The sequence below is a fragment of the Microcebus murinus genome, chromosome 18 (assembly GCF_040939455.1).
Source record: "Microcebus murinus isolate Inina chromosome 18, M.murinus_Inina_mat1.0, whole genome shotgun sequence".
Lineage (NCBI taxonomy): Eukaryota > Metazoa > Chordata > Mammalia > Primates > Cheirogaleidae > Microcebus > Microcebus murinus.
The window spans coordinates 33,249,649-33,277,479 of NC_134121.1; the positions used below are offsets into that span (position 1 = coordinate 33,249,649).

At 46.4% G+C, this 27,831-nt stretch overlaps 1 protein-coding gene across 2 annotated transcripts; it reads left to right on the forward strand.

The window, feature by feature from the left end:
- The first annotated feature begins 5,973 nt into the window (after nt 1-5,973).
- C18H17orf67 (chromosome 18 C17orf67 homolog) lies at nt 5,974-27,831 on the forward strand. Of its 2 annotated transcripts, XR_001148280.2 has the most exons (5): nt 5,974-6,081; nt 6,947-7,047; nt 24,450-24,586; nt 24,801-24,904; nt 27,392-27,831. XR_001148280.2 is itself a non-coding variant. In XM_012742273.2 (4 exons), the coding sequence occupies exons 1-3, from the start codon at nt 6,027-6,029 to the stop codon at nt 24,564-24,566; spliced, it is 273 nt and encodes a 90-aa protein (XP_012597727.1). In that variant the 5' UTR covers nt 5,974-6,026; the 3' UTR covers nt 24,567-24,586; nt 27,392-27,831. The 2 variants fall into 2 exon arrangements, 1 of the variants encoding a protein (XP_012597727.1); XM_012742273.2 differs by lacking the exon at nt 24,801-24,904.

Consider the following 27,831-nt stretch of genomic DNA (forward strand, 5'->3'; position numbering starts at 1 on the left):
AGGGCTTCAAAGTCATATAGCAGAGAACATAAATAAAGGGTGGTGGTGAAGAACTGATGCTAATATTTCAGTCTCTCACACCTGTCTGAACCTAACATCTGCCTGCACAGTGTGCTTGTAAACTAACGTGTGCACATGCAGCTTATAGAGTTACTATCATTGCTTTGAAAAATGATAAAATAATTATATGTACATTGTAAAAATAGAGTTTATAGTCACTTGGAAAGGTAGACAGATGAAAACAACTATGGAAAGGACTGAGAGTTTATTTAATTGATCCTGGGACTAAAGAATATGTATACATTATAATCTTCTTGGTTGTAGCTGATTCTCCATTGTTCTGTAGTTTGAAAAAAATGTTCCCTTGTCTCTAAAGTTTCTTTAGCTCATAGAACTTGAAATCACTCTTTTCCTGTTAGAACAGTATCCAGTGCAATTATGTTAAGAATTCTAGTGTTGGCTTTATCAATAATCCTTAAATATATGTGTAATTTGATAATTCCTCTAAAAAGAGAGGGGAAACTCACCCAAATGAAAATATTAGTTGTGTTGAGGTGCTGTGAATAAGGGTGGTAGCATTCTCCCTGTATATGCTATTAAATGTTGTCAAATTTGTAACAGCTGGTCCTCAAATAAAGTTGTTTTGTTCAATGTTATTTGGTTATAATGTTGATAAGAAAAAAAATTCAATTCCCAGCTAGGGCCACTGTGTGGAATTTGCATGTTTACACCGTTTCTGCCTGGGCCTTCTCTGGGTACTCTGGTTTCCCCCCACATCCCAAAGAAGTGCAAGTTAGGTGAATCAGCGTGTCTAAAAGGTCCCAGTCTGAGTGTGGGTATCTGCGAGTGTACCCTGTGACAGATTGGGTCCTGTCCAGGGCTGGGTCCTACCTGGTTCCCTGGGCTGCTAGGTGAGGCTCTGGCCATTGAGACCCTGAACTGGAATGTTTGGGTAAATAATTATCTTACTTGTTTGTATTAATCTTTCTTGAATATATGTATAGTTCACATTTACTCCAATGTTTAATATTAGAAGTGTTCTGGGTCTTTACTTAGAAGTTTGGTGATGCGTTTTGACCAGAAATATAACGTAGTAACTTAACTCTGTTAGCTTAGGGCAAAATTGGTTTCGTTGTACATTGTTTCACTTAAAGTTTTAGTTTCCAAGAACCTATGGATGACAACACGAAGCGAGGACTTACTGTATAGATTTCTAAGGCCACGGCATTCGATGAAGGCTTTCAAATAGTACATCAATTAAAATAGTAGGGAAATAGTTTTAAGTGCTGTAGTACCATCTCTCTCCAGCTCTCTCTACCTCCAATGGATTCACTGGGACCCTTGGCAACTTCTTGAATGGATAACCTTGGTTTGGTGGCCTTCATCTTGGTGGTGCCTGGTTCTGCTCTCTGCTTGCCACCTTGTGGATTTATTGGGAATTGCGTCTTACACTGAGAGCCCCGCCAACTCACCTACCGTGTTTCCCGGAAAATAAGACCTACCCATAAAATAAGCCCTAGCAGGGTTTCTAAGCATTTGGGCAATATAAGCCCTACCCCGAAAATAAGACCTAGTGATGGGCGTGGCTACGCAGCCTATCTGCACAACCCATGCATTTCCTCTTGGAGTGGTAAAGAAGAAAAACAGCCCTTCTCATCTGCCCCATCGTGACAGCTACTGTCCCAAAGGTGACCGGAAAGGTGTGGGCAGCCCCACCAACAAGGTTGGCTCCCCCTGTCAGGTCCCGATCATCCTGTGCGTGCTGCAAGCTGAGGCTGTGAGGGGAAAATAACACATCCCCTGAAAATAAGCCCTAGGGTGTATTCTTGAGGAAAAATAAATATAAGACCCTGTCTTATTTTCGGGGAAACATGGTAGTTATCTGTCACTGGGAATAGGGGTAGCGGGAATTGAAAAGAATTCTTGACCTAGCATTTGGTGACTCACACCTATAATCCTAGCATTCTGGGAGGCTGAGGTGCAAAAATCATTTGAGGTCAGGAGTTTGAGACTAGCCTGAGTAAGAGTGAGATCCTGTCTCTACCAAAAATAGAAAAATTAGCCAGGTGTGGTGGCGTGTGCCTGTAGTCCCAGCTACTTAGAGGCTGAGGCAGGAGGATGGCTTGAGCCCAGGAGTTTGAGGTTGCTGTGAGCTATTATGATTCCACTGCAATCCACCTGGGGCAACAGAGTGAGACTTTGTCTTAAAAAAAAAATGAAAAAAGAATTTTCCCACCAGAGTGACATGACGAGGGACCTTGCTCTTTCAGTTTTCCTATAGCACACCCCTCCCCCTTGGGGACAATATTTCCAGGGGCCAAGCTGAAGGGCATTTGAATGGCCTGTCATTATCACACCTGAAGGGCCCTCTCCACCTGAGACCTTGCCCCAGCATCCCAGGGTGTGACACAGGCTCCGACTCTTCCCAGTGTCACTTCTCCCGTCCACCAGAGCTTCCCTGAGCTTCTTTTTTTTTGAGACAGAGTCTCACTCTGTCACCCTGGCTAGAGTGCCGTGACATCAGCCTAGCTCACAGCAACCTCAAACTCCTGGGCTCAAGCAATCCTCCTGCCTCAGCCTCCCGAGTAGCTGGGACTACAGGCACACGCCACCATGCCTGGCTAATTTTTTCTATATATTTTTAGTTGGCCAATTAATTTCTTTCTATTTATAGTAGAGACGGGGTCTCATTCTTGCTCAGGCTGATTTCCAAATCCTGACCTTGAGAGCGATCTGCCCGCCTCGGCCTCCCAGAGTGCTAGGATTACAGGCGTGAGCCATCTCGCCTGGCCAAGCTTTATAAAAAATTATAAAATAATACAAGCTTCGTTAGAGCTTACAGTCTAGTGGAGGAGACAGATTTTTTAAAATAAACAAAAACAGTATTCATAAATGTGAGTGCTACGAGATGGAGAGTAACGGTGGTGGTGTAGACGGGGCAGGGAACTTTTATTAAGTAGGCTGGTAAGGGCAGGCTTGTCTGAGTAGGAGAAATTTCAAACTGAAACCTGAAGGATGAGAAGGATCCAGTCACGAAAGGAGCCTGTGCAAAGGTGCTGAGGTGGGAAAGGGCTGGTCTAGCTGAAAGTAACGGAGCGTGGCTAGATCGCTGGGGGCTGGAGGGGAGTAGCCGGAGTGAGGTTGGAAAGGGCGGTGGGCACAGGTAACATAGGGTGGGTCCGGTAGTGCTCGGTAAGGATTTTGACTTTGTTCTGAGCTTAGCGGGAAGATAATAAAACATTCTTAAGTAGGGAAGTGACAAAGTCTAACTTGTACGTTCTATTTCTATTTGATGAGGATCATCACTGCTGCTGCAAGGAGAATGGGTTGAAGTGAACAGGGAGGGAGGGAAGCGGGGACACCAGTTGGGAGCCTGGCACAGGGAGCTGGTCAGAGGGACAGTGGCCTAGACTTGAGTGATGGCTAAAGAGATGGAAGAATCTGGACCCAGGCTTTTTAACTTGGCAGCCACTGGCCTTCATGTGGCTTCTGAGCACTTGAAGACTTGGTACAAAAAAAAGATGTCAAATAGCTCATTAGTAATTTGTTTATATTGGTGACATGTTCAAATAATAATATTTTGGCTATTTCACCATGTTAAATAAAATATAATATTACAAATTTTAACCTTTTTTACTTTAAAAATGTGGCTACTAGAAAAAACTTAAGGCCGGGCGCGGTGGCTCACGCCTGTAATCCTAGCTCTTGGGAGGCCGAGGTGGGCGGATTGCTCAAGGTCAGGAGTTCAAAACTAGCCTGAGCAAGAGTGAGACCCCGTCTCTACTATAAATAGAAAGAAATTAATTGGCCAACTGATATATATATAAAAAATTAGCCGGGCATGGTGGCGCATGCCTGTAGTCCCAGCTACTTGGGAGGCTGAGGCAGAAGGATCGCTCGAGCCTAGGAGTTTGAGGTTGCTGTGAGCTAGGCTGATGCCACGGCACTCACTCTAGCCTGGGCAACAAAGCGAGACTCTGTCAAAAAAAACAAAACAAACAAAAAAAAAAACCAAACAAACAAAAGAAAAAACTTAAATTACATATGTGACTTACATGTGTGGCTCATGTTATTGGGCAGAGCTGATACAGACAAAAGTTATTAAATTAAAACATATATATATATATTTTTTGAGACAGTGTCTAACTCTGTTGCCCAGATTGGAGTGCAGTGGCATGATCATAGCTCACTATACCTTTGAATTCCTGAGTGTAAGCCATCCCCCTGTCTCAGCCTCCTGAGTAGTGAGGACCATAGGTCACCATGCCCAGCTAATTTTTAAAATTTTTTTGTAGAGATGGGATCTCAGTATGCTGCCCAGACTGGTCTCAAACTCCAGGCCTCAAGTGATCTTCCTGCTTTGGCCTCCCAAAGTGCTGGTATTATAGGCATGAACCACTGCGCCTGGTCTAAGAAATATGTTTATAGTAAATTTACATTGGATACATTAGAAATTTCTAGCTAGGCATAGATTTTTTTTTTTTTTGTACACAGATGTTTATTTGACGTAATAAAACAATACAGTTAGTATCCTATCCAACCACAAAGAGCAAAAAGAATGAAAAATTTGAACTTGCACATAAAAAAATTTGAGATGTTTAGTGTGACAGATATATCTTTAAAAAATATTGCTCCTAAAATTCCTCGGTTATCGAAAACTACATGAAAACAGAAAGATATCAATAGCAACAGAGTGCATGAAACCAAACATCAAGCTTTGAACAAGTAAGCATGTGAGGCAACTTTGCTAGTGATACAATTTTTTTTCTTATTTACAATCTTCTCAAAATATCTTCATACCAACTGACCGGGCAGCACATTTAGGTTTAGTATCGGTTACACCACATTAGCATAAACTGGAACAACTACAGATAGGGCATTGTTTTCTGTTGAGCTGGTAAAGTAACCACAGAAACATCAGATCATTTCTCTGAATGGAGAATTTCATCCCAATAAATGCCACATACCTTCCAGACATATTTTATCATATATTTAATAATTTCTCCATGTAACATTTATAGTTGATTTGAATTTAAAAGGACTTCAGCTTCTTGAGATTTTATGTATTTATAAAAACCTCAAGCCTGGAGCAAGGCTGTTGACAGTCTTACTGACAGCATATTGTGTGAGGTCCTGCAAATGATGGAGGATGCCCCTCAGGTCAGGGGGATTAATGAGAGGAGCACACATTCTAGGTTTGAAGATGGAAGACTTAGTCTCTACCTACCTTGGCATCCGTACTGTGTGAACTTGGACTTGACGTCACATCTCCAAATCTCACTTTCCTTATTTGCAAAATGGAAGTGGATAATGATGAATACTACTAGATGTCACAAGGTTCATAGCTTTCTTCTTACCCTTTGTCACACCCCATAAGGTAAAGTACTGTTATTTCCTTTTTACAGAGGAGGAAACTGAAGTTCAAAAAGGGTAAATGACTGACTTAGCTAAGGTTACACTGGCAGAAAAAGGTGAAGCCAGGATTTGAACCCTCTTTTTTTCTGGCTCCAAAATTAGCTGGAAACAAAAAAATATTTTTTGCTCTTTTCATGCCCCTTGTTAATTTTCCTGCCCCCCCCCCCATATTATAGGGAAGGTCAACTTGGTGAATGGGTTTTGCAAAAGTGTCATAAAATATGCAAACGTAAGACAGTCTTAATCCTTAATGAAAAAGGAACATAAAATGAAGCTACAGGTAAACACTCACACACAACTGTATGACATACATATCTGTTTACATGAAATGAATATCACGTGCTGCTTTTTTCAGATTCAAGTTCTGAAAGTCATATCATAAAAAGATAATTTCCTTCCTCAGGATGAAAATTTACAGGAATTCAGGGGAAAATATTTTAGCGGTCATTACTAAAACATGCAGCGTCAGATACACTCAACATCATACGGTAAGTCCCGTTAGTGAAAGCACTAACAAACACGGCCTGACCTGGCATCCGTCAAGTATTAATAGGCTGGCCAGGTCTGGGAGGATTCATTCCACGGCTGGCAGAGAGAGGAACCAAGGCAGGATGAAGACATTGCTTGTGCTTGTGCTGTCTCTCACCTTGCTGACTTCCTTTCCAGGTGGGCATTTGCTCCAAAACAGAGCCTGTTTCTATGCTGACATGATAAGCTGAATAATAGTTTATTTGATATTTTAAAGTATTTTTTTCATTTAAAACAATAGGTGCTATATAATGTAAAGATATTTCAATGCTTTTTCTATTTTATTTTCTGTAAGAGCAGGCTTCCAGAATTGCTATCATTAGGGATAATTATTTTTTTTTTAAATCTTTAAAGGTATTTGTGCACTAATTCTCAAAAATGCTGATAAATCTTCAGCTTTACTTTCTTTTATTGCTCCTATGAGATCACCAAAATTTGGCATGCTTTTATTATGATAATATTTTTTTTCTAATTTTATGCATGCAATTATCAAAACAACATAATTTTATTATTGTAGCATCTTCTTTAAGGGGCTGTAATTTATCAAGTTTACCATAAGCTTATTGTCACTGGGCATCTTCCAGTAACAACTTTAAACTTGATTCAGTCTATTGACGATTTTTAAAAAATTCCACTGAAGTCAACTTAAAAAACACAGACTAGAGAACTGAAGAAAGTATGTTTTTTTTTTTTAACTTTATATGATTGTTTTGGAAGAAAATATGTTTTAAAAAACATATTCATTAAATTAATACTCACTTTTAAAAGAATAGGCCATTGCAATCGGTAAATATATTTAGCTTGTGCAGCTTTTGCTCTAAGTTAACCATATTAGAAACAATTTAAAATTCCTCCCTGAGCCCTCTGGAATGCCAAGTCCTTTGGGACAGTTCCCTGGGAAAGAATGTTCGTGTTTTAACCAAAATCGAACTTGCAAATCCTTTACCTCTGACTGTGGAGATGGAGTACGAGAGTCCTTAAGGCACCTTCCTGACTTTTCCAGAGGCTTCCCCGATTCTGAAGGAAAAGGAGGCCAAACAGCTCCTGAGATCCCGGCGACAGGACCGGCCCAGCAAACCCGGATTCCCCGACGAGCCAATGCGGGTGAGTGCTTGGCTCTGGAATTTTAAAGAAAATGCAATATTGGAATGCTCATTGGTTGTAAAACTAAACTAGGTGTTGGTTCTAGCGTGGGCTGCTAGTTGGGCATCCTGTTAGAGTTTCAGGTATAAGGTACATGCAATCTCAGGCTTTTACCTCCATGTTTTCTCTTCTGGAGGCGCCAGCCCGACTTACCTGTTGTGAACACAGTGAGTATACGGTAGAAACAGTGGGGTCAACGGTGGGAGCCCCAGAAACCTGATGGACTGCTGAGTGTCACCCCTGCCCCGGCTGCTGGGGAGCTGTTCCCTTTAGCCGAAGCCAGACCCATTTTCTCCCTTTTCCCTTGGGCCCCAGGCGACCCGGACCAGGGATGGTCTGTCTAGGCAGGCAGAATCTCTGTCCCAGCTGCCTGTGAGGTCCTGCCCTGATCTCGTCCCTCTGATTTTGGTCTCTGGTCTCTGCTCTGCATTGTGGTTTCATGGTGTACACCTGTTCGTCTTTCTGAACTGGGTACCCACTCCTGACTTTATTTTGTGAGTTTGGTGGATGCCACTAGACCTAGACCCAGTTCAGGCCATGCTTGGCTCCTCCTGTGGCTAAAGTAGTACTGACTTTCGTGGTATTTTTGCCCCACCCAGGTGAAGGCAGGGACCCAGTAAAGTTAGAGTGTCTGTGGTCCAGCCTGGTCTCTCATCCTGGCCCCATCGGCTGGGCACCATGCTCTTTCTCTCCTTTCTGCCTCTCCATGTCAAGGCCCCGAAGGATCTGCAATATCGTTTACCTCCATTCACCGCAGAATCATGCATACCATTGGATTATTGCATTTAAAAGGCTCTTGTTAAGCTGCAGTGTTGCACAGGGATGAAGAGTGATAGCTCAGGGCTCAGACTGGGTTTGAATCTCTCCATTTTCTAACTGTGTAACCTTGGGGAAGTTCCTTGCATTTCTGTACCTCAGTACTCTCATCTATAAAATGGGGATAATAAGTATTATTACTTATGTTACTATAATATTATTACTGTAAATAATAATACAAAGTCATAATTTTATGAGGCTAAAATAAATTAACTCATAGGAAAGCACTTGGAACAGTACTCAGCAAAGGGTAACAACTTTTTTGAGTATTAAGTACTAGGTACCCGGCTAGGGGTGGAGGCTGTACAGTGGGTTCCCTGAGTTTCTGCTCAGAGGCTGTGGTGGAGACAGAGGTAAGCAGATGGCTGCTATACAGTATGACAAAAATGAATCCACTTTAGGCTGTTAAGGGTGGATGTGGCTTTTTTGGAAGATGAAAAAGAAGATGAAAAATAAGAGGTGGCTCAGAATATCTAGGTGGAGGGTAGGAGGGGACTGGGAGGTGGGCAGGGGCAGGATTGAGAAGGGTTTCCGAACCTTGGACTTCACCTTGTGCTCTGTTAAGAGCAACTGAAGTATTTTTCAAATGAGGGAGTACAGATCTGGGCTTTAGATAGATGGTTCTAGAAGCAGTTAGAGGAGAAGAGGCCCATGATTAAAGTCTGGGGACACAAACACTCAGAGGTGGGCAGAGGAGGAGGAGGAGCCCCAAGGGGACAGAGAGGGAATTTGGAGAGATATAGTGAGAAGCCAGGGCTTGGAGGGGGGGTAGAGCAAAGGGGCAGAGGTGAGGAAGGAGGGCGGGTGGAGGTGAGGGGGCAGCATGGGCATGACGGCCACAGGAGGAGGCTGCCTGGAGGAGGGGTCCTGGGGGGCCTCTAACTGGCCCCCTTGTGCTTTCAGCATGATATCTGGAGTGGCTCTTCCAAAGGCTCTTCTTTGGGGACCCAGGGGGCGTGGGGAGGGCTCATCACAGGCCCCCTTGGCAGGTGCTCCTGATCCAGGCATGCAGGAGGCAGCTCTAACGGATTCCTGAGCCTGCCACCTGACATTCTCTCTGCTGGCATCTGCACCTGGCTCTTCTGAACCGTGATTGGGGAGTAACGGCTTTTGCCAGAACTGAAGTCACTATGGGCATCAGTCAGCAGGTGGTTTGGACCTTGCAGTCTGGCTTCCTGCCTCCAGCCCTTCCCCCACCGTCCCCGTGCCAGCCTACACACCATGCTAGACTTTGTCCCTAAAACCCTTCTTTGTGTGGTCCTTCCCCTGCTCGAAACTTCCAAAAACTCCATCTCTGTTTGCCTTCTTCTGGCTTGTGGTCATCACCTCCCTTAATCTTTGACAACTCTCTGTTTGCCTCCAACTTTGCAATTTACTATTTGGAAAAGAGGTCATGTGACTCACCCTTGAAATGTGAAATAAATATGCACTCAATTATTTGGTGGCTGGTCTACACCTGTAGTTCTCATCCAGGGGAGATTTTGCTTCCCCATTCCTAGGGACATTGGACAGTGTCTGGAGACATTTTTGGTGTTACAGTTGTTGGCATCTGGTAGGTAGAGGCCATGGATGCTGCTACACATCCTACTATGCACAGGGCAGACCCCATGACATAGAATTATCCGCCCCAAAATGTCAGTAGTGCCAAGAGTGAGGAACCCAGTTTACATAACACCAAGTAGCCTCTTTCTTGCTCACTGTGTGTCATGCTGTCTCTCTTTCATTCTTGTTTACAATTACACGCAGTCACACATGCACAGAATTGGTTGAATCAGCAAGTTGTTTTTGGTGTCATATTTTTCTAGGTATGTGTTTCTTAACTTTGGTTGCATACTGGAACCACTTGGGGAATTTAACATTCTGATGCCTGGGTCCAACTTCTGGAGTGGGGGCTTGATGTGTGGCCTAGATGTGGGGGGTGGGGTTAAAGTCCCCCATGGTGCCAGTGTGCAGCTGAGGCTGAGAGTTGCGGTTGGGGACTTTTGGGAGAAACCAGCCACGTGTGAAACCAGCTTCCTGTGGTCTAGTTGGGAACACAAAGGCATTTAGAAAGCAGCTAAATGTTTAACTAAATGGTATGGAGAGTAAGTATCTTAGTTGTTTAGACCCAGTTTACACAGAGAGAGAAAGGGAGTCCAGTGGTGGGTGCTGATTAAGATGAACCCTTAATTAAACTTTACATTGACCATGTCTTGCCAGGTACCAGGCCCTGAGCATGAAAGATGAGCCAGACATTCTTCATTCAAGGTACCCATTTTGTGAGCTGGAGCCAGAGCATGCCAGCCTGATTTGGGCCCTCTAATGGGGTTATCTGGTCCAACAGACTGTGGATCTGAGAAGAGAGAGACTTGGGCTCTAAATGGAAGGAGGAAGGAGGCTAGGAAGGCTTCCCAGAGGAGGTGTCCACCCAGCTGAGGCTTGAAGGATGATGTAGTGTAGGGGGTGGAGGTGACGTGGGAAGAATATCTCACCCAGACCAATTCCAGTCCATAATCTGCTATAGCTAGTTGTGGACTTTGGGATTTGAACATTGGGTAAGTCATTTCTTCTTTTGGGAGCCTAGTCTTCTCATCTGTAAAATGCTGGAATCTGGCTTGGAAGGTTCATTCCAGGTCTCATATTGTAGGGTTCTGGGTAGAGCTTTGGTGCTGACACAGGTGTCCTGGTGCCAATCTGCAACTTGGAGGACATATACACACCCCCTCACACATTCTCACACATGCCCTCACACGTTCTCACATACATCCTCCTCACACACCCTCACATATCTTCCTCTCATCACACCCCTCATCACACACACCCTCACAGCCCCTCACAGCCCCTCACACCCCCTCACATATAACCCCTCCTACACACCCCCTCACACATCCTCCCTCACATGCCTCACACACCCTCACACACAACCATCAGGCCCCCCTCAGATTCCCACTCATGCATACCCCCCATACAACCTCACACCCCTTCATATCCCCCATACCCTCTCACATACCCTCATACATCCCCTCATACATACCTTAGGGTCAGCAGGGCATCAACCCAGGTGAGGAGCCAGGGTGGCTTATTTTGGGGTCCCTAGAGGGGACTTCCTCAAAATCATGGGCCTCCTCTCCTCGTGCTGGCCCCACTGCAGTACTTAATATTCTGCTTTTTGACCCATTCTCTACCCTTGGTCTCATTGTTGACTTTTTGTTTTCATAAATTTACTAAAAACAGAATTATAATACCAATCACTGGCATGTAAAAAGAGGTGATTCACTGCTTTTTATTGAGAGGCTGATTGTCAAAATGATCCTGGCCCTGCATTCCCAGGTCTGAGTGTAAGATGTGGCGGCCTCACATTTGTCCTCAGGTGGTGAGGGGCTAGCGAGGCTGGGCCTCTGGCTGGGGGAGGTCGGGGGTGGCCGTCAGAACTGCCAGACGGCTCCATCTTCACGGGATGGGGACGGAGGAGTTACGAGTCAAAGGACACCTGAGTCCTAGGAGCCACACTCTCCTGCCCCCTACCTTTAGCCAAGACCACCTCCCACTCTCCTGCTGGGTGTGAGCTGAGAACCGCTGCTCACAGATGTCCCTCTGTTAGGGAAGAGGGCAGGAGGGGCACACTAGCCTGTGGATTTGGGATTGCCAACACTGTGTGTGCGGGGTATGTGTGAGAGTGTGTAAGGGTGTGTGTGAGGGTGGGTGAGGGTGTATGTAAAGGTGTGTGTTTAAAAGTGTGAGGGGTGTGTGTGTAAGAGTGTTTGTGAGGGATGTGGGTGAGGGTGTGTGTGTAAGAGTGTTTGTGAGGGATGTGGGTGAGGGTGTGTGTGTAAGAGTGTTTGTGAGGGATGTGGGTGAGGGTGTGTGTGTAAGAGTGTTTGTGAGGGATGTGGGTGAGGGTGTGTGTGTAAGAGTGTGAGGGATGTGTATGTGTGTGAGGGTGTGTGTGAGGGTGTATGTAAGAGTTTGTGAGGGGTGTGTGTAAGAGTGTGAGGGTGTGTGTCAGGGTGTGTGAGGGATGTGTGTGAGGGTGTGTGTGTGAGGGTGTGTGTGAGGGATGTGTATGAGGGTGTGTGTGTGAGGGTGTGTGTGAGGGGCGTGTGTGAGGGTGTGTGTGTAAGTCTTTGTGAGGGATGTGTGTGAGGGTATGTATGAGGGTGTGTGTGTAAGTGTTTGTGAGGGATGTGTGTGAGGGATGTGTGTGAGGGTGTGTGTGGGGGTGTGTGTGAGGGGTGTGTGTGAGGGTGTGTGTGTAAGTCTTTGTGAGAGATGTGTGTGAGGGTATGTGTGAGGGTGTGTGTAAGAGTGTGAGGGATGTGTGTGAGGGATGTGTGTGAGGGTATGTGTGAGGGTGTGTGTGAGGGTGTGTGTGAGGGTGTGTGTGTAAGAGTTTGTGAGGGGTGTGTGTGAGGGTGTGTGTGAGGGTGTGTGTGTAAGAGTGTTTGTGAGGGATGTGTGTGAGGGTGTGTGTGTAAGAGTTTGTGAGGGGTGTGTGTGAGGGTGTGTGTGAGGGTGTGTGTGTAAGAGTTTGTGAGGGGTGTGTGTGAGGGTGTGTGTGAGGGTGTGTGTGTAAGAGTGTTTGTGAGGGATGTGTGTGAGGGTGTGTGGCTTTTGAAAAGGCCTTGCGGAGTATGGTTTCAGATGGTGGGTTCCAGTCCTCCCCTACTTTGGCTTTGACTTGCACTCTGGGCTGTGTGGTGTGGTGGGAGGTGGCAGTGGAAGGTTGTCCTGGGGCTGGGAGGCCCATGGATGTCACAGCGGCAGGGTTGGGTTTCTGTACACAGCGGGAGCCATCAGGGATTTTAAGCAGGGAAGTGATATGACTTGATCTGCTCCCAGGAGCCCTTTGGAGTCCGGCACACAGAGCCTCTGAAATGCCGGCCTTCAGACACTGTCGTACACGGGAAACGGGCAGTGACATTTTTGGATGCGTTACTGCACCTCCTTGACATGGTGCCGAGGACACAAACAGGTGGACTTGGGGAACGAGTGGAGTCAGTGGTCTCTGGGGAACTCGGGTGCCCTTGGGAACGGAGCCCCGAGACTCAGGTGCTCACCACTCACTGTCAATCACTGAGCCATGACTGCCCGGGTTGTTGTATTCACATCTCCCCACTAAGGGGCTGCACAAAAGAAATGCCTTCAGAAAGGGAAGAGGCGTAAACAAGCAGTGCTTGGGGGAGGCATTAAGGATTCAACATGAAAACAAGCATGAAGATTTGCAGAAGTCTCCCCGTGAAGATCTATTAAGCCGTGTTTCTCATCAACACTTGGCTTAAATATCGGCAGAGGTTGGCTGCTGTGGAATGACAGGCTTTTTGGAAACAGGTTGGGACAAGTCGTGCCTGTGCACACAAGGGGCTTGGCTGTCTGACAGATCCTGTGGATCCAGTGCGACATCTGTTCCTTTCTGACTGTGTGGCGGGAAGGACAGAAGGTGACTGAAGGGACCCCTGCGTGCCCCTGTGCCGGGATGGAGGGCCAGCGCAGACACCTGGAGCAGGGACACCTGCCAGACCCTAGATAGAGGGAGGCAGATGGCTAAGGGTAAGAAAGTAGGAGGGATTTCGAATGTATGGGGCCAGCCAGGGAGGAAGAGGATGAAAGGCTCAGGATGTAAAGAGGGGTCAGAGGCGGGGAGGTGGAGCAGGAGGGAAGGCGGGGCATAAAGAGGGCCCACAACCGAAGTTCTCTGCTTAGGAACTGGCTGATACATTTCTTTTATGATGATGCTTGATGTTGAGCGTGTAGTTGTATTGTTTTTTTTTTTTTTTTTTTTTTTGAGACAGAGTCTCACTTTGTTGCCCAGGCTAGAGTGAGTGCCGTGGCGTCAGCCTAGCTCACAGCAACCTCAAACTCCTGGGCTCAAGCAATCCTCCTGCCTCAGCCTCCCGAGTAGCTGGGACTACAGGCACCTGCCACCATGCCCCACTAATATATATATATATATATATATACACACACACACACATATATATATATTTTAGTTGTCTAGCTAATTTTTTTCTATTTTTTTTTAGTAGAGATGGGGTCTCGCTGTTGCTCAGGCTGGTCTTGAACTCCTGAGCTCAAATTATCCTCCTGCCTTGGTCTCCCAGAATGCTACGATTACAGGCGTGAGCCACTGCGCCCGGCCTATTTTCTGCTCTGTGCTATTATCATCCTCTGCTACCCCCAAGCCCTAGGAAAAGTCTATTACAGTCATCAAACTTATGTCAGTGGTTCTTTGGGGGGATGGTGGATGTCAGGGGTGTGTTGTGTGGGGTGACAGTAGCTGGCAGGAATTGCTAGAGTCTGGAAGCTGCAGCGGCAGAGAAACTGGTTATGAGATGAATTCAGGATAAACTTAGCTCCAGATCTTCAGAGATTTTGGAGAGTAGAGTTCTAGACTTCACAGGAAGGGGATGGACACTCCCCAAAGGCTGGAATTTGCATGGGGACATCCCTTCTTGGAGAGTGTAGGTTTCAGCTGAATTGAATTTCTACTTTAGACGAAGTGGCCCAGTCATGTCAGAGCGCTCTGGGAACAAAGAAGCCTCCAGATCCTGCTGGAGAAAGGATGATCTGCTTGGAGAGAAATCGACCAAGACAGAGCTGTGGGAGAAGGGCTAGGTTCATGTTTAGAGGGAAGAAGGTGGAAACATATTCTGAGTTTTCCCTGGAACGTTTCCCCAGCGATGAGTGTGCTTGGGTTGATTTTCAGGATTGTGGTCTAAACTCCCGCTACTCAAAATGTGGTCCCTGACCTGACAGCACTGGCTTCACCTGGGAGGCTGTCAGGCTTGCAGAACCCGGCCTCCTCCCCACACCTCCTGAAGGCGAATCCGCGCCTCCGCCAGGACCCGGGTGATCCCTGTGCACGTTCTAGTTAAGAAGCGCTGCCCTAGAGGATTGCAAAGGCAGCTGGCTCGGTCTCTGTTCCTGGCGTCCCGGGACTAGCAGCCAGTCTGCATTTGTTTTGTTTTGACACAGTTGATCTCTCTTCCTTACTTCTGGGCACTCTGCTCACCTGGTTTCCAGTCTTCCAGGACACCTTGCCCTCAGCTTCTTCTCCTCTTCGCAGCCCCTGCCGCTGGGTTTTCTTAGGATTCTTAGCCTGTGACAGTCACTTACGTGTCGGAGCATCCCAGAACTCTGACCTCTGCCTCTTCTGCTCCTGTGGCTTTAAGTCTCACCTCCATGCTGGTGGCTGCATTCTTATATCCCCAGCCCTACCTGTCTCCGGGAGCCTCAGACTCATGTATATGAATGTCTGCTCCACTGTTTGTACTCGAATATTTAATAGGCATCTCAGATCTACCAGCTCCAAACAGAATTCCTGACTTTACTCCACAATGGCTCCTGTCCTTATCTTCCACATCGGGGTAAATGGGACCATCCTCAAGCCCAGAACATGACCACTTCTTACCCTCCACCGCCACTGCCACCACTATTGTCCTTAGAGAGGACTAAGAGACAATCTCTTACTGGGATTCTCTGCTTCCTCTCTTGCTCTCAACAGAGCAGCTAGAGTCATTTCTTAAAAGTATAAACCAGATCCTGTCCCTCCCCTGCTCAAAACCTGATGTTGACTTCCTGTGTTACTCTGGATAAAATCCACTGCTGCGGGCAATCTTTGTTGTTTCTTGGCTTGTAGCTCCATCACTCCCGTCTCTGTGCCTGTGGTCACATGGCCCTCTTCCTTGTGTGTCCCTGTGTCCAAATTTCCCTTTTCTTAATTAAGGATGGTAGTCATTGGATTTAGGACCCACCCTAATCCAGTATGACCTTCTTTTAACTTGATAACATCTGCAAAGACCCTATTTTCAAATAATGCCACATTCCCAGGTTCCGAGAATTTTGGGAGGACACTATTCAAACACTCAGTTTTTTATTTTTACTAAGCATATGCATGATTTCCTGCAAAACAACCTGGGAAAGTGGTAAAGAATAGGGCAGAAATTGCCTTGTCTGTCTGAATCCAGCTCACCACTTCTTGCCTATCCCACCTTGGCCAAATTGCTTCAGCTCGTTTAAGTCTCAGTTTTCTCATCTATAAAATGGGATATAATAATAAGACCTGCCTAATAGGCTTATGGAATGAGAGAATGCATGCAGAGTGCTCAGCATAGTGCCTGACATTTAGTAATAATGTTAGCTCTCATTCTTTTCCTTTTAAAAAATGTAGTAGCTTAATAAATATTTCTTGGCATTCCCAGCCCCTTGCCAAGTGATGCCCTGTGCCACCTCAGAACTCTGCAGAGAGTCCCCACCAACAAGAAGGCTCTTACAAGAAGCACCCTCTTGACCTTGGACTTCCCAGCCTCCAAACTGCAAGAAATAAATTTCACTTTTTATGAATTAAAAAAAATACTTCTTAAAATATAGCAAAATGAATACCTCCATGGCTCCTCACTGATTATAAGATAAAGGCCAAGGGTCCTAGCCTGGAGACACATTGGCCCCAAGCCATCACTGTGTTTATAGACAGTCCTCCAAGGCAATTTCATGCTCCAACCACCCAGAACTTCTCATTGCTTTTCAAATGAGGTCTCTTTCTCTGCAACTTTTCACAAATGGTTCCCTTTACTCGTAATAACTTTCTCCCTTCTCTATGCCTGGTACCTTCCTCTTCATTCTCAATCTCCCTGAGAATTAGGAATAAAAATGACTTGTAGGATTTTGTGTGGACAACTTTGTATCATTCATTGGCATTGGAAATCTATGAAGAGATGCAATGTATGTGGAATGATGGCGTGTTTCAAGTTCTTCTCCCATGGCACCTGCCTTTATACTTGTTTCTTCTGCTCCTCTTCCTGGTTAAGATACTCACCTTAAATTATGCCCTGTTTGAGAGGCCATCCTGATGCTTCTCCCCTGCCCAGCGAATCAGAGCATCCCTCTAGCGTAGCACTGGCAGCACAAGATTGCTATTTTTGACTTTTTAATGTCTCTCCTTGTAGACTGTTCTAAATTGAGGAGATGGACTATTAATGTCAATGGTGGATCCCCAGCATCAAGCACAGCACAGTGCTGGCACTTAGTAAATGCTCATTACTTATTTCCATTCCTTTCTCTGCCTCTCCCCGGGGGAGGTATTTTGTGGACTATAACTCTGCTGTAGAACCTGCAGGTTGTTTCAAAGAACTCTTTCCTATTGCTTCACTTAAACTCATTAAATTTCTCTTCATCTTCTCAGATTTTAGGGAAGAAATTGTTTGCCAATCTCTGGGGTGGGGGCAGGGGAACCATGGAAATTCTTTAAAAAGATGACATTCAAGCTTAAATTATGTCTTTTGTGATTGTATTTGTAAGCGCCTACATACCTTGGGGATATGCTTTTCCAGGAAGTGTTCCATTTTGGCCTGTGATACTTTAAGGAATGTTCTTGTTGGGCAAGCATAAATCATTTTAGCTTTATTGTAAGTGGACTTTGTAAAGTATACCTTCTTGTTTAGCCCCTTGACAAATGCATGTAGTGACTCCATTACCCTTTTGTTCCTCATGGTCTCAAAGCCTAGTTCAGAGTGAGGGATGTGAATTGCTCCCAGCGCTCATCAGTCTTCCTTAAGGGCTGAGTTTCCCAATGCTGCCGTGCAGTTAAGTTCTGCGCCACCCTGAAGTCTATGGGATCACCTTGCTTTTCCTAACGAGCAAAATAATTTTTTCAAATGTTGATGGATTTTTATTTCTGCAAAAATGTCACAAGAAGGATTTTGCCTTCTTGGCAAAAGTTCCTACCTTGATGTATTAACTGTCCACTTTATGATTCCCAGCTTATATCAAGTTCCAATGGGCATTTAATTTCATTATCACACCACTCCAGTGCCATAATAAAGGACTACTTCCAATTTCTGCTCTGATTATGAAGAAATGTTTTACTTAAACCATTACAGTTGGCATCTGACATGGGACACAGATAATGGTTTTTGTTTTGCTTTAATTATTTTTTCCCCTTTAAAGAAAGGAATCTAAAGAAATTAAAGCTTCTTTTCCATCTACCTCTTCTTTCTTAGGCCAGGAACATTTGAGATTATCATTAATGCTGGGCCGTTTCTAACTCAGCCAATGCAATTGTTGAATTTGCGGTTTTCGGCTGATTTGCAGTTTTGCCTTTTCATCTTTGACTAATGATTGCTGTTCAGGCTTTGTGGCATATTCATTTTCCTAACATTTTAAATAAATAGTGAAATGTCATGGAAACCAGTGCTGGTTTCTTTCTTGTTCTCTGTGTGTGTCTGTTTTGGTTGTTTTTCTTCGATGATGATTTCAGCTGCTGTTTAGGAGTGTGAAATACATATTACTTTTTGAAGCTTTTTATGCACATTTGGCCTGGGCCATTATAATGAGCAGACTGGCATAGATGTCAAGAAAACTTCCAAGGAGCATTTAGTAAGATTATGGGAGAGAGCAGTCATTTCATTTATTCACTTGCTCATTTATACATTTCTCCAGTGGGCTTATTGATATCCTACTCTGTGCCAAGCACTAAGTCATACACTAGGTTTACCTTGGTCATTGCCTTAAAAAAACAGGCTGGTTCTGTGGCTGAGAGGGACAGGGAATCAATGAGGAAGGATGCAAATGAGCATGCAATTATCAAAGGTGCTGAATGTCAGTGGTGACATTTGTTAATAGCATCAGTGATCTCATCAGAAAAGTCTTTTCATATATTTTTTACATTAAAAAAAGTTCTTTTTTTTTTTTTGAGACAGAGTCTCGCTTTATTGCCCAGGCTAGAGTGAGTGCCGTGGCATCAGCCTAGCTCACAGCAACCTCAAACTCCTGGGCTCAAGCAATCCTGCTGCCTCAGCCTCCCGAGTAGCTGGGACTACAGGCATGTGCCACCATGCTTGGCTAATCTTTTCTATATTTATTAGTTGGCCAATTAATTTCTTTTTATTTATAGTAGAGACGGTGTCTCGCTCAGGCTAGTTTCGAACTCCTGACCTCGAGCAATCCTCCCGCCTCGGCCTCCCAGAGTGCTAGGATTACAGGCATGAGCCACTGCGCCCAGCCTAAAAAAACTTTTTTTAAGATACAGGGTCCCACTGTGTCATCCAGGCTGGAGTGCAGTGGTGTGATCATAGCTCACTGCAGCCTTGAACTCCTGGGATCAAGTGATCTTCCTGTGTGTACCACCACACCTGGCTAATTTTTAAAAGATTTTTGTAGAGACAGGATCATGCTATGTTGCCCAGGCTGGTCTCAAACTCCTGTCCTCAAGTGATCCTCCTGCCTCAGCCTCCCAAAGTGCTGGGATTACAGGTGTGAATCACTGCATCCAGCCAGAAAAGTCTTTAAGTACTAGGAAGCTGTCGGCTTCATGGTAGCAGATGCAAGTTTTCCAAAATTCTGATTTGCCCCTGAAAACTTGAATTTTATCATTTAGCAACAAATACTGTCAACTGTTTCCCTTGAGGTGACAGGCTCACTTCGTTCACTCTCAAGGTGTCTGCCAAACACTCACACGAGACACAGCTAGTTCGATCCTTGACACCAACAGTTGGGCACGTGCTTTTCCTCTGACAATGCTTGCACGTTGCCACACAGCAGGTAGGCGAGACGTGCTGCCTGCATACTCCCTGTTGGGTCACTCTCCACGGCTTCACCAGGGCACTTTTTGGTGAAACTGGCATTTTAAGAATGTTTTATTTTTAATTTTGTCACTGTGGGTGTGTGGTGGTGAAGGACAGAGGACCACGAGTACAGCTGGGTACCATTGCTTAGATTCCTGCAGGGGCGCCAGTTGTTTCAGTCACCTCTGCTTTGGCACTTCAGTGCAAATGCCCATACGGTGAGAGGGCAAAGGATGTCGGAGTATTATTCCAAAAAGAATACTATTCTCAAAATAGTTTTGACCTCAGGGGCCCCCAGGGGTGCACAGGCCATACTTTGAGGAGCACTGTTCTAGTCTTTTCTTTCATAAACCCTTCCCGAAAGCTTCCTGCATCCCAGTTCCTGAAAAGGACACTCCCCTCCACCACCTCCAAGTGTACGCAGAGCTTTCTTCTCTAATAGTAACCAAAATTAACAGCTGGCATTTATTGGATTCCTATCACCATAATTCCTACTATCATAATCATTATCATAATAATTCCTATTTGCCAGGAGTCACCTGCCAAGCCCCCATAGCACCGGGGAGCCATCAGGACACTGGATCATGGAGGAGAGTTTATTAAAGAGATTTTTTACAAAGCTGTGGGCAGCATTAAGGTAAACCAACAGGCAATGATGAAGTATCGGGGCTTGCGGCCCCCTAGGCCTGAAGGGGTAAGAGAAGCCATGCTTCCCGGAATTGGAGAGGGCACCCCCTCAGAACTGTGGCCAATGGGACAAGGATGTGGCCAATTGCTGGGGTGAACCATGGAAATTCTTTAGAAAGATGACATTCAAGGCCCGGGCGCAGTGGCTCACGCCTGTAATCCTAGCACTCTGGGAGGCCGAGGCGGGTGGATTGCTCAAGGTCAGGAGTTTGAAACCAGTCTGAGCAAGAGTGAGACCCCATCTCTTCTATAAATAGACAGAAATTAATTGGCCAACTAGTATATATAGAAAAAACATTAGCCGGGCATGGTGGCACATGCCTGTAGTCCCAGCTACTTGGGAGGCTGAGGCAGAAGGATTGCCTGAGCCCAGGAGTTTGAGGTTGCTGTGAGCTAGGCTGACGCCACGGCACTCACTCTAGCCTGGGCAACAAAGTGAGACTCTGTCTCAAAAAAAAAAAAAAAAAAAGATGACATTCAAGCTTAAATGATGTCTTTTGTGATTGTGTTCATACTCAGCGTGACTGTGAGTCCTCAGGGATGAGCCAGCAGGGTGAATACCCTGGCTTCTCCCTCCTCCTACCCTCTAATTCCCTGCTGGTGTGTCCTCTGGGAGAGGAAAGCCATGGGACAGGGGAGTCTGTGGTCACAGTTCATCTGGGTCACAGGGCCAGGCGAAACAGGGGAGAGAGAAAATGGATCTGGAAGGACAAATGCAGGCTGTTTCTTTGGCACAGAACTTAATTTGTATCATCTCATTTGATCTTACTAACCCAGTGAAGCAAGGGCTAGTGCAATCTCCATCTTGCAGATGGTCAGATTGAGGCTGGAGAGGTGGGGTCTGGATTTGGGCGAGACCCAGACCTCTCAGCCGCTACGCCACACCGCCTGGCAAACGGGCAGGCAAGGAGAAGGCAACGTGGGTTGGCTTCAGTGTGCGGCTCCCATGGAGTAGCTGAACAAGTCATGCTATGTGCTGGGGAGTTGTTCCTTATTTATAAGACTCCACACTGCCTTCCTGTTCCTCTCAATTGCTATTCTTCTGGCCAAAGACTCCCTGGACAGGGCAGGAGCTCAGCTCAAAATTCAGAAACATGTCCAGCGAGCAGCTGGGGAATCATTGTTGGGTTCCACAAGGAGCCTTCTCACCGTCCGCCCTCCACCCCAGCTGACCTGGAGGCTCCCTGCCAGGACACTGAGTGTATTTTGATGAGTTAAATGATGAGTTAAAAAAAACAACCACCATAACCAAAACAAATCCAAACTGCATGGGTCCTGGGGGAAAGAAAAAAAAAATCAGGAAAGTTGGCCACTTCATGATTGCTTCCTTTGCAAATTCTCCCCCTACCTTTTAAATGACTATGTTTAATGTAAGTTGTAGAATTCCTAGGGGATGTTCTATTAATAGAAATTTAAAAATGTAAAAGTCTAAGCTGGACCCTTTGGTCAAGCTTTATCAATGCCATAGAAGAGTTTAAATGATTTAGGGGTTTTAGGATAGCTATACATGCCAAAACAATTTAATCATGTCACAGATATTACTGATCATGTCTACTCTGTCCCGAGGTGAAGTGCTGCTTCTCTGACTAATGGCCTGCTGTTCTGGGTTACCTAACTATGTTTATGGATATATTCCATGGATGCTTCGCAACTGTTCACATCCCACAATTATAGCACCCAGCCTTCCTTCAGGGCAATATCAACACCACGCATTCCTCCAAGTTAGAAATCATTCCCGTCTCTATCTACTCTCTTTTGGAGGAAACATCAAGTTTTCATACCAATGTGTGAACCGGCCATGTGGCACCTGCACTGTACAATGTGGAGCAGCCCAATAAAGTCGCTACACTCAGGGACAGGTCACTGCCAACCAGAGTGACCAAGGATATGCTGGTCCAGAGAGCTCTGGGGGCCAAGGAGAAGTGGGGTCTCAGGGAATCTGGAAAGGCTTCCCGGAGGAGGTAACACTGAAGCTGAGGCCTGCAAAGTCAGATAAACATGAGGCAGGAAAAAGAGAAGGCACAGAGTGTTCTAGGCAGAGGGAAGAGCAGGTGCTAAGGAAAGCTTCGAGAGAGGATGGAGCATGGCCCGTTCTGGGATCGAGGGAGAACAAGCTCAAGTGGGTTGACGGCGAGAGAAGAGGCTCAGGAGATGGGTGTGGTTGGATCTTGGAGAGCTTGTAGCCACATTACGGATTGGAACTTTCTCCCTGGGCCTGAGGGGAGCCATCCATGTATTTTCAGCAAAGAAACAACATGGGCAAAGTTTTAAAAAATATCACATTGCAAAAGGATAGAGAAAAATCAAGAGGGACTTTGTGGTTCTAGAGAAGCGCAGGGGCCAGCAGGAGCTGTCAATGTCTGCCACAGACTGGGGTGGGCGGGCAGGGCCACTCCCTGCTGCTGAGAGGGGTGGGGGGAAGGTGGTGGGTTCTACAAAGCTGTCCTCCCCTGCTGGCTTACAAGGATGTCCTCCAGAGCTGCAGATGAATCCCAAGGGTAGAGGTAGTCACCACCTTCTGCCTCCTTGCAGGGGGCAGCACTGGTGAGGGCCTCTGAGGAGGACAGTGGCTCTGCTGGTCACTCTTGGCCCCTTTGGGTCGCTCTGTCAGGGTGGGTCAGGAATGGGGGGCGTGGGGTGGGAGGAGTGCAAGGCAGAGGGATGGGTGTAGGGGCCAGGAGGCTGATAAGCTCTACAACAATGTGTAGAGCTGGCTGCATTTCATAAAAATGGAATCATACAATACGTGGTTCTCGGTGACTGGTTCATCTGCGTTGTAACATGGATCAATACTTCATCATTTTTTTTTTTTTTTTTTGAGTCAGAGTCTCAATCTGTTGCCCAGACTAGAGTGCCATGGTATCAACCTAGCTCACAGCAACCTCAAACTCCTGGGCTCAAGCGATCCTACTGCCTCAGCCTCCTGAGAAGCTGGGCTACAGGCACACACAACCATGCCTGGCTAATTTTTTTCTCTATATAGTTTTAGTTGGCCAATTAATTTCTTTCTATTTTTAGTAGAGACGGGGTCTTGCTCTTGCTCAGGCTGGTTTCGAACTCCTGACCTTGAGCGATCCTCCCACCTTGGCCTCCCAAAGTGCCAGGATTATAGGCGTGAGCCACCGTGCCCAGCCCTTCATTCATTTTAATTGCCAAAAATATTCTATTGAATGGACGTACTACATTTTATTTATCCATCATCCGTTGATGGACATTTGAGTTGTTTCTACTTTTTCACTATTATGAATAATGTTTCTGTGAACATCTATATACAAGTTTTTGTGTGGACATCAATTTTTATTTCTCTTTGGGCATACACTGGTAAGTACAATTGCTAGCTGGGAGTACAAATGGTAACTGTATGTTTAACATTTTGAGGAACTGTCAGGTTGTTTTTACAAAATTCTCTTTTGTCTCTAGTAACATTTTTGTATTTTAAAGTCATTTTTGTTTGATCTCTAGCTTTCTTCTGGTTGTCCCTTGCCTTTTAAAAAAGATGATGTAACCATAAGTGATATATTATGTAGTTATGCATGTTTTGAGCTTTATAGAAGTGGGGTCACGCTATCAATGTAGTCTACTTGGACTTGCTGTTTTCACTCAATGTGCTATTTCTAAGACCTATGTATATTGTCACATGTAGCTACAGTATAATTTATGTTGATTGCTGTATAATATTCCAGTGTGACGCTACCATCATTTATTGATTCATTCTCTTGTTAGTGGATATTTGGCATGTTTTCAGTGTTCGGCTACTACAAATTTATTGCTGCTATAAATATCCTCTCCTGATATGAGTTTCTCTTGTTCTCAAAGCAACCAGCAATGTCACCATTGACTGGGAAGTTGTTAGAAATGCAAATTCTTGAGCCCCACCCAAGGTCCACTGGGTCTGGAGCTCTGGAGCTGGGAGTGGAAGTCTGTGTTTTAATCAGCCCCCCAGGTGACTGTGACATCTCATAGTTTGAGGTGCGCCGCTCCAGGGTGTACACTGGGAGTGAAATCTCTGGATTGCAGGCAGCCGGTTGTTTTCCAAAGTGGTCGTTCGGTGTTACACTCCGACAGCACTTATGTGAGTTCCCACGGAGACACGCACTCTCGGCACTTAGCATTGCCAGGTTTCTCTATTTTGCCCACCGAGTGGGTCCATCTGACTGGTCTCCCCTGAGAGAGGCAGGGGCGTGGCGGGTGATTTCTCCTCCCTGTCTGCCTCCCACCCTTCCTCTGTCTCAGCAGCCAGACAGGGTGCTGCCGCGGCACGTTTACTGGCAGCTCAGCTGTCGCCGTGGTTACAGCCTTCGTCAGTGTGGTTCGTTTCGACAGGAGTACATGCACTACCTGCTCGCCCTGGAGCACCGCGCGGAGGAGCAGTTCCTGGAGCACTGGCTGAACCCTCACTGCAAACCCCACTGCGACAGGAACAGAGTCCACCCCGTGTAAGGGGCTTGGGACCAGCCATGGTACGTCTCCTTCTTCCAGGCCTTCTGTCTGGGGGGTGGGCGGGGACAGCATGGCACTGCCTGGAGACTCTCCGGACCATGGTGCTGGGGGCCCAGCCAGCTAGCTGGTCATGGGTCAGGGGTGGCCAGAGCGGGCCAGGGAAGATGGGGAGCCAGGTGGCGGGGAGACCGAGGGACACACAGGGGAGCCTGATCTCTATTGAGTCCCCAGCAGATCCTGGATAGGGGAGGGATTTGGCCCTATTTGCCATTCAGAGAAGATCAGTCTGGAATCCAAATCTGGAGACACGTGGCTTGTTGAGACTTGGGTCTCCCCAGGTGGGGTCAGCATGATGGGATTGACCCGTGCCATCCACCACGTCATCACCATTGTCACCAGCATCAGCAGCCTCTTTTGCGGGTCTCTCTCTCGTCCCCCCACTGCCCTCCCACAGCCGCCCTCAACCTGCCCTCCTCCCTGGGCTTCTTCCTTCAGCCACCCGCAGGGGATGCTCAGCGTCCCCAGCACACCCCACACGCCCGCCTCTGCACCTCTGTTCCCCGAGGAGGCTGCTTGCTTCTCCCTGTCTGTCTGTCTGTCCTCATTGCCTTTCCCGCCTTTCCAAATCCTATTAGATAGGTAGCAGAATTCCTTCAGCGGTTAAGCCCAGGGAATTTCATTTCTCCTCTGTAAGTTTTACGGACGAAGCAGGACAGGATATAATCAGGTAGTTTATCATCTGTGGCTAGGAGAAATATTACGTCTTTGTTGTGGTTTGTTTTGTGCTAGTGTGAGAGGTTGACAGAGGGACACTCCCGTTAGAGTGTCACTCTATAGTTTTCAGGTTGTTGTCACATAAAATCTCTCATTTGATCCTCTTAGCACCCCGCTGTCATTGCAGGGCATGCACTTTAACCCCTTTTTATAGAAAAGCTAACTGAGCACGAGTAGGCCACTAACTCACACTAGGTGGCGGTTGGTATGTCAGTCTTCTGACAACTGCAAATCCTACATGGTTTATGCACACTGTACTGCTCTGTCCTGTGTGCGTGTCGGGGGCATGGAATCCCTCAGAGGGGCTTTCACAGATGGAAGTGAGAGAGTCGCCTACTGGGAGTGAAATGCAAGTTCTGCTTTTGAGGGGGAGAGGATGGGCCGACATCCCTCTTCTGTCCGGGCCTGGGGAGCCCTGTTCGAGGTCAGGGTTCCGGTGTGCCTGGGCTGGGCTCCTGACCCCCAGGCTGCTGGCCCTCCCTGCATTGACCTTCGTCTTCCAGCGCTGGAAGCCCTTGCTTGGCTTCTTCCAGAAAACAGAAGCGTGGAGTCGTTAGATGCTCAGACTCTGGAACTGGTCAGGGCTGGGTTTGACTCTGTGTCCCAGCTCTGTGGCCTTGGGCAAGTTGCCTAACCTCTCTGAGTCTCTGTTTCTGCCTCTGTAAATCGGGCTAACAGTGATGTCTAGGAAGCCTGGAACATAGTAAATGACTCCATACATGGGAGCACTTACTACCGTGTGCGACCAGGCAAGAGGCGAGGTTTCTGGGTTGTGTGAGCCCCACCGTAGCACCCTCCCAGGGGTGACTGAGGCCTGCTCCCTCTGTGGGACAGGCCCTGCTGGGGAGCCTCGCTCCAGCAGCTCGCACACACACGGAGGCGGGGAGGTAGTGGCGGGAGGGGTGTGTCAGCTTGGAATTTGGGGTCAGCTTTCAGGTGCTGAGTTCGCCAGTCACCGGCTGAATAACCTAGGGAAAAAATTCCTGATTATAAAATTTTTTCATCTGTTAAATGAGGATAGTAATAGGTCCTCCCTCATTGGTGTTCTAAGGATTGAAAAAGTCAATGCCTGGAAAATAGGGTTGCCCTGGCACACACATAAGAGTGCTCAGAAATGACAGCCGAATGGCTGTTTGCTCCTCCTTAGTCTCCCCCTCCTCTTCCTTAGTCTACTCCTTCTTTCCTCTCCTCCTCCTACTTGTTCTTTATCAACATCATCATCACCACCACCACCACCACCATCACCACCATCATCATCACAATTACCACCATCACTACCATCACCATCATCATCATCATCATCACTATGACCACCATCACTACCATCACCATCATCATCATCATCACTACCACCACCACCATCACAACAATCATCATCACTATGACCACCATCACTACCATCACCATCATCACCACTACCACCACCACCATCACCACCACCATCATCATCATCACTATGACCACCATCACTACCATCACCATCATCATCATCATCATCAATACCACCACCACCATCACAACCATCACCACTATGACCACCATCACTACCATCATCATCATCATCATCATCACTACCACCACCACCATCACCATCCTCATCATCATCATCACTACTACCACCATCATCATCACTATGACCACCATCACTACCATCACCATCATCATCATCACTACCACCATCACCATCACAACCATCATCATCACTATGGCCACCATCACTACCATCATCATCATCATCATCACTACTACCACCACCATTACCACCACCATCACCATCATCATCATCATCACTACCACCACCACCATAACCATCATCATCATCACTACCACCACCACCATCACCACCACCATCATCACTATGACCACCATCACCATCATCATTACTACCACCACCATCACAACCATCATTGTCACTATGACCACCATTACTACCACCATCATCATCACTACCACCACCATCACCATCACCATCATCATCACCACCATTGTCATCACCATCACCGCCACCACCATCATCATTATCCTAACATTATTTTCTTGTTCTTTTTCAGCAAGCATTTTATATGCAACGACCTGAATAATGTTGAAACAAGACACGTCTCCTTCTTTTGTTTGTTGTTAAACTGTGGAAATGGATGTCTTCAGATCTTGTGAATGCTGGGTGTGCCACAGTTTGCCTCGGGGATGAGGCAAAATATATATCCTGCTTCATTTTACTAACCTGCATAAATCATTAAAACTAATAGCTTAAGCTATAGACTCCCCAAAGATCTTTCTACCAGTTTGTACGGGTGGACAGAACAAGCACCTTACATGGGCTGATGGAGCTGGAGCCTCCAGACCCGGCGTTTGGGGCAGGCTGCCTGTCCTAAGGAATTGGGGAAGTCTTGTTCAGAGCAGTGAAGCACACCATTTGGGGCTCCTGAGATTTTTATCATCTATTTCTTTTTCCTCTTCTTTTCTGCCCTAATAAACATTGGTGTTAAATCTA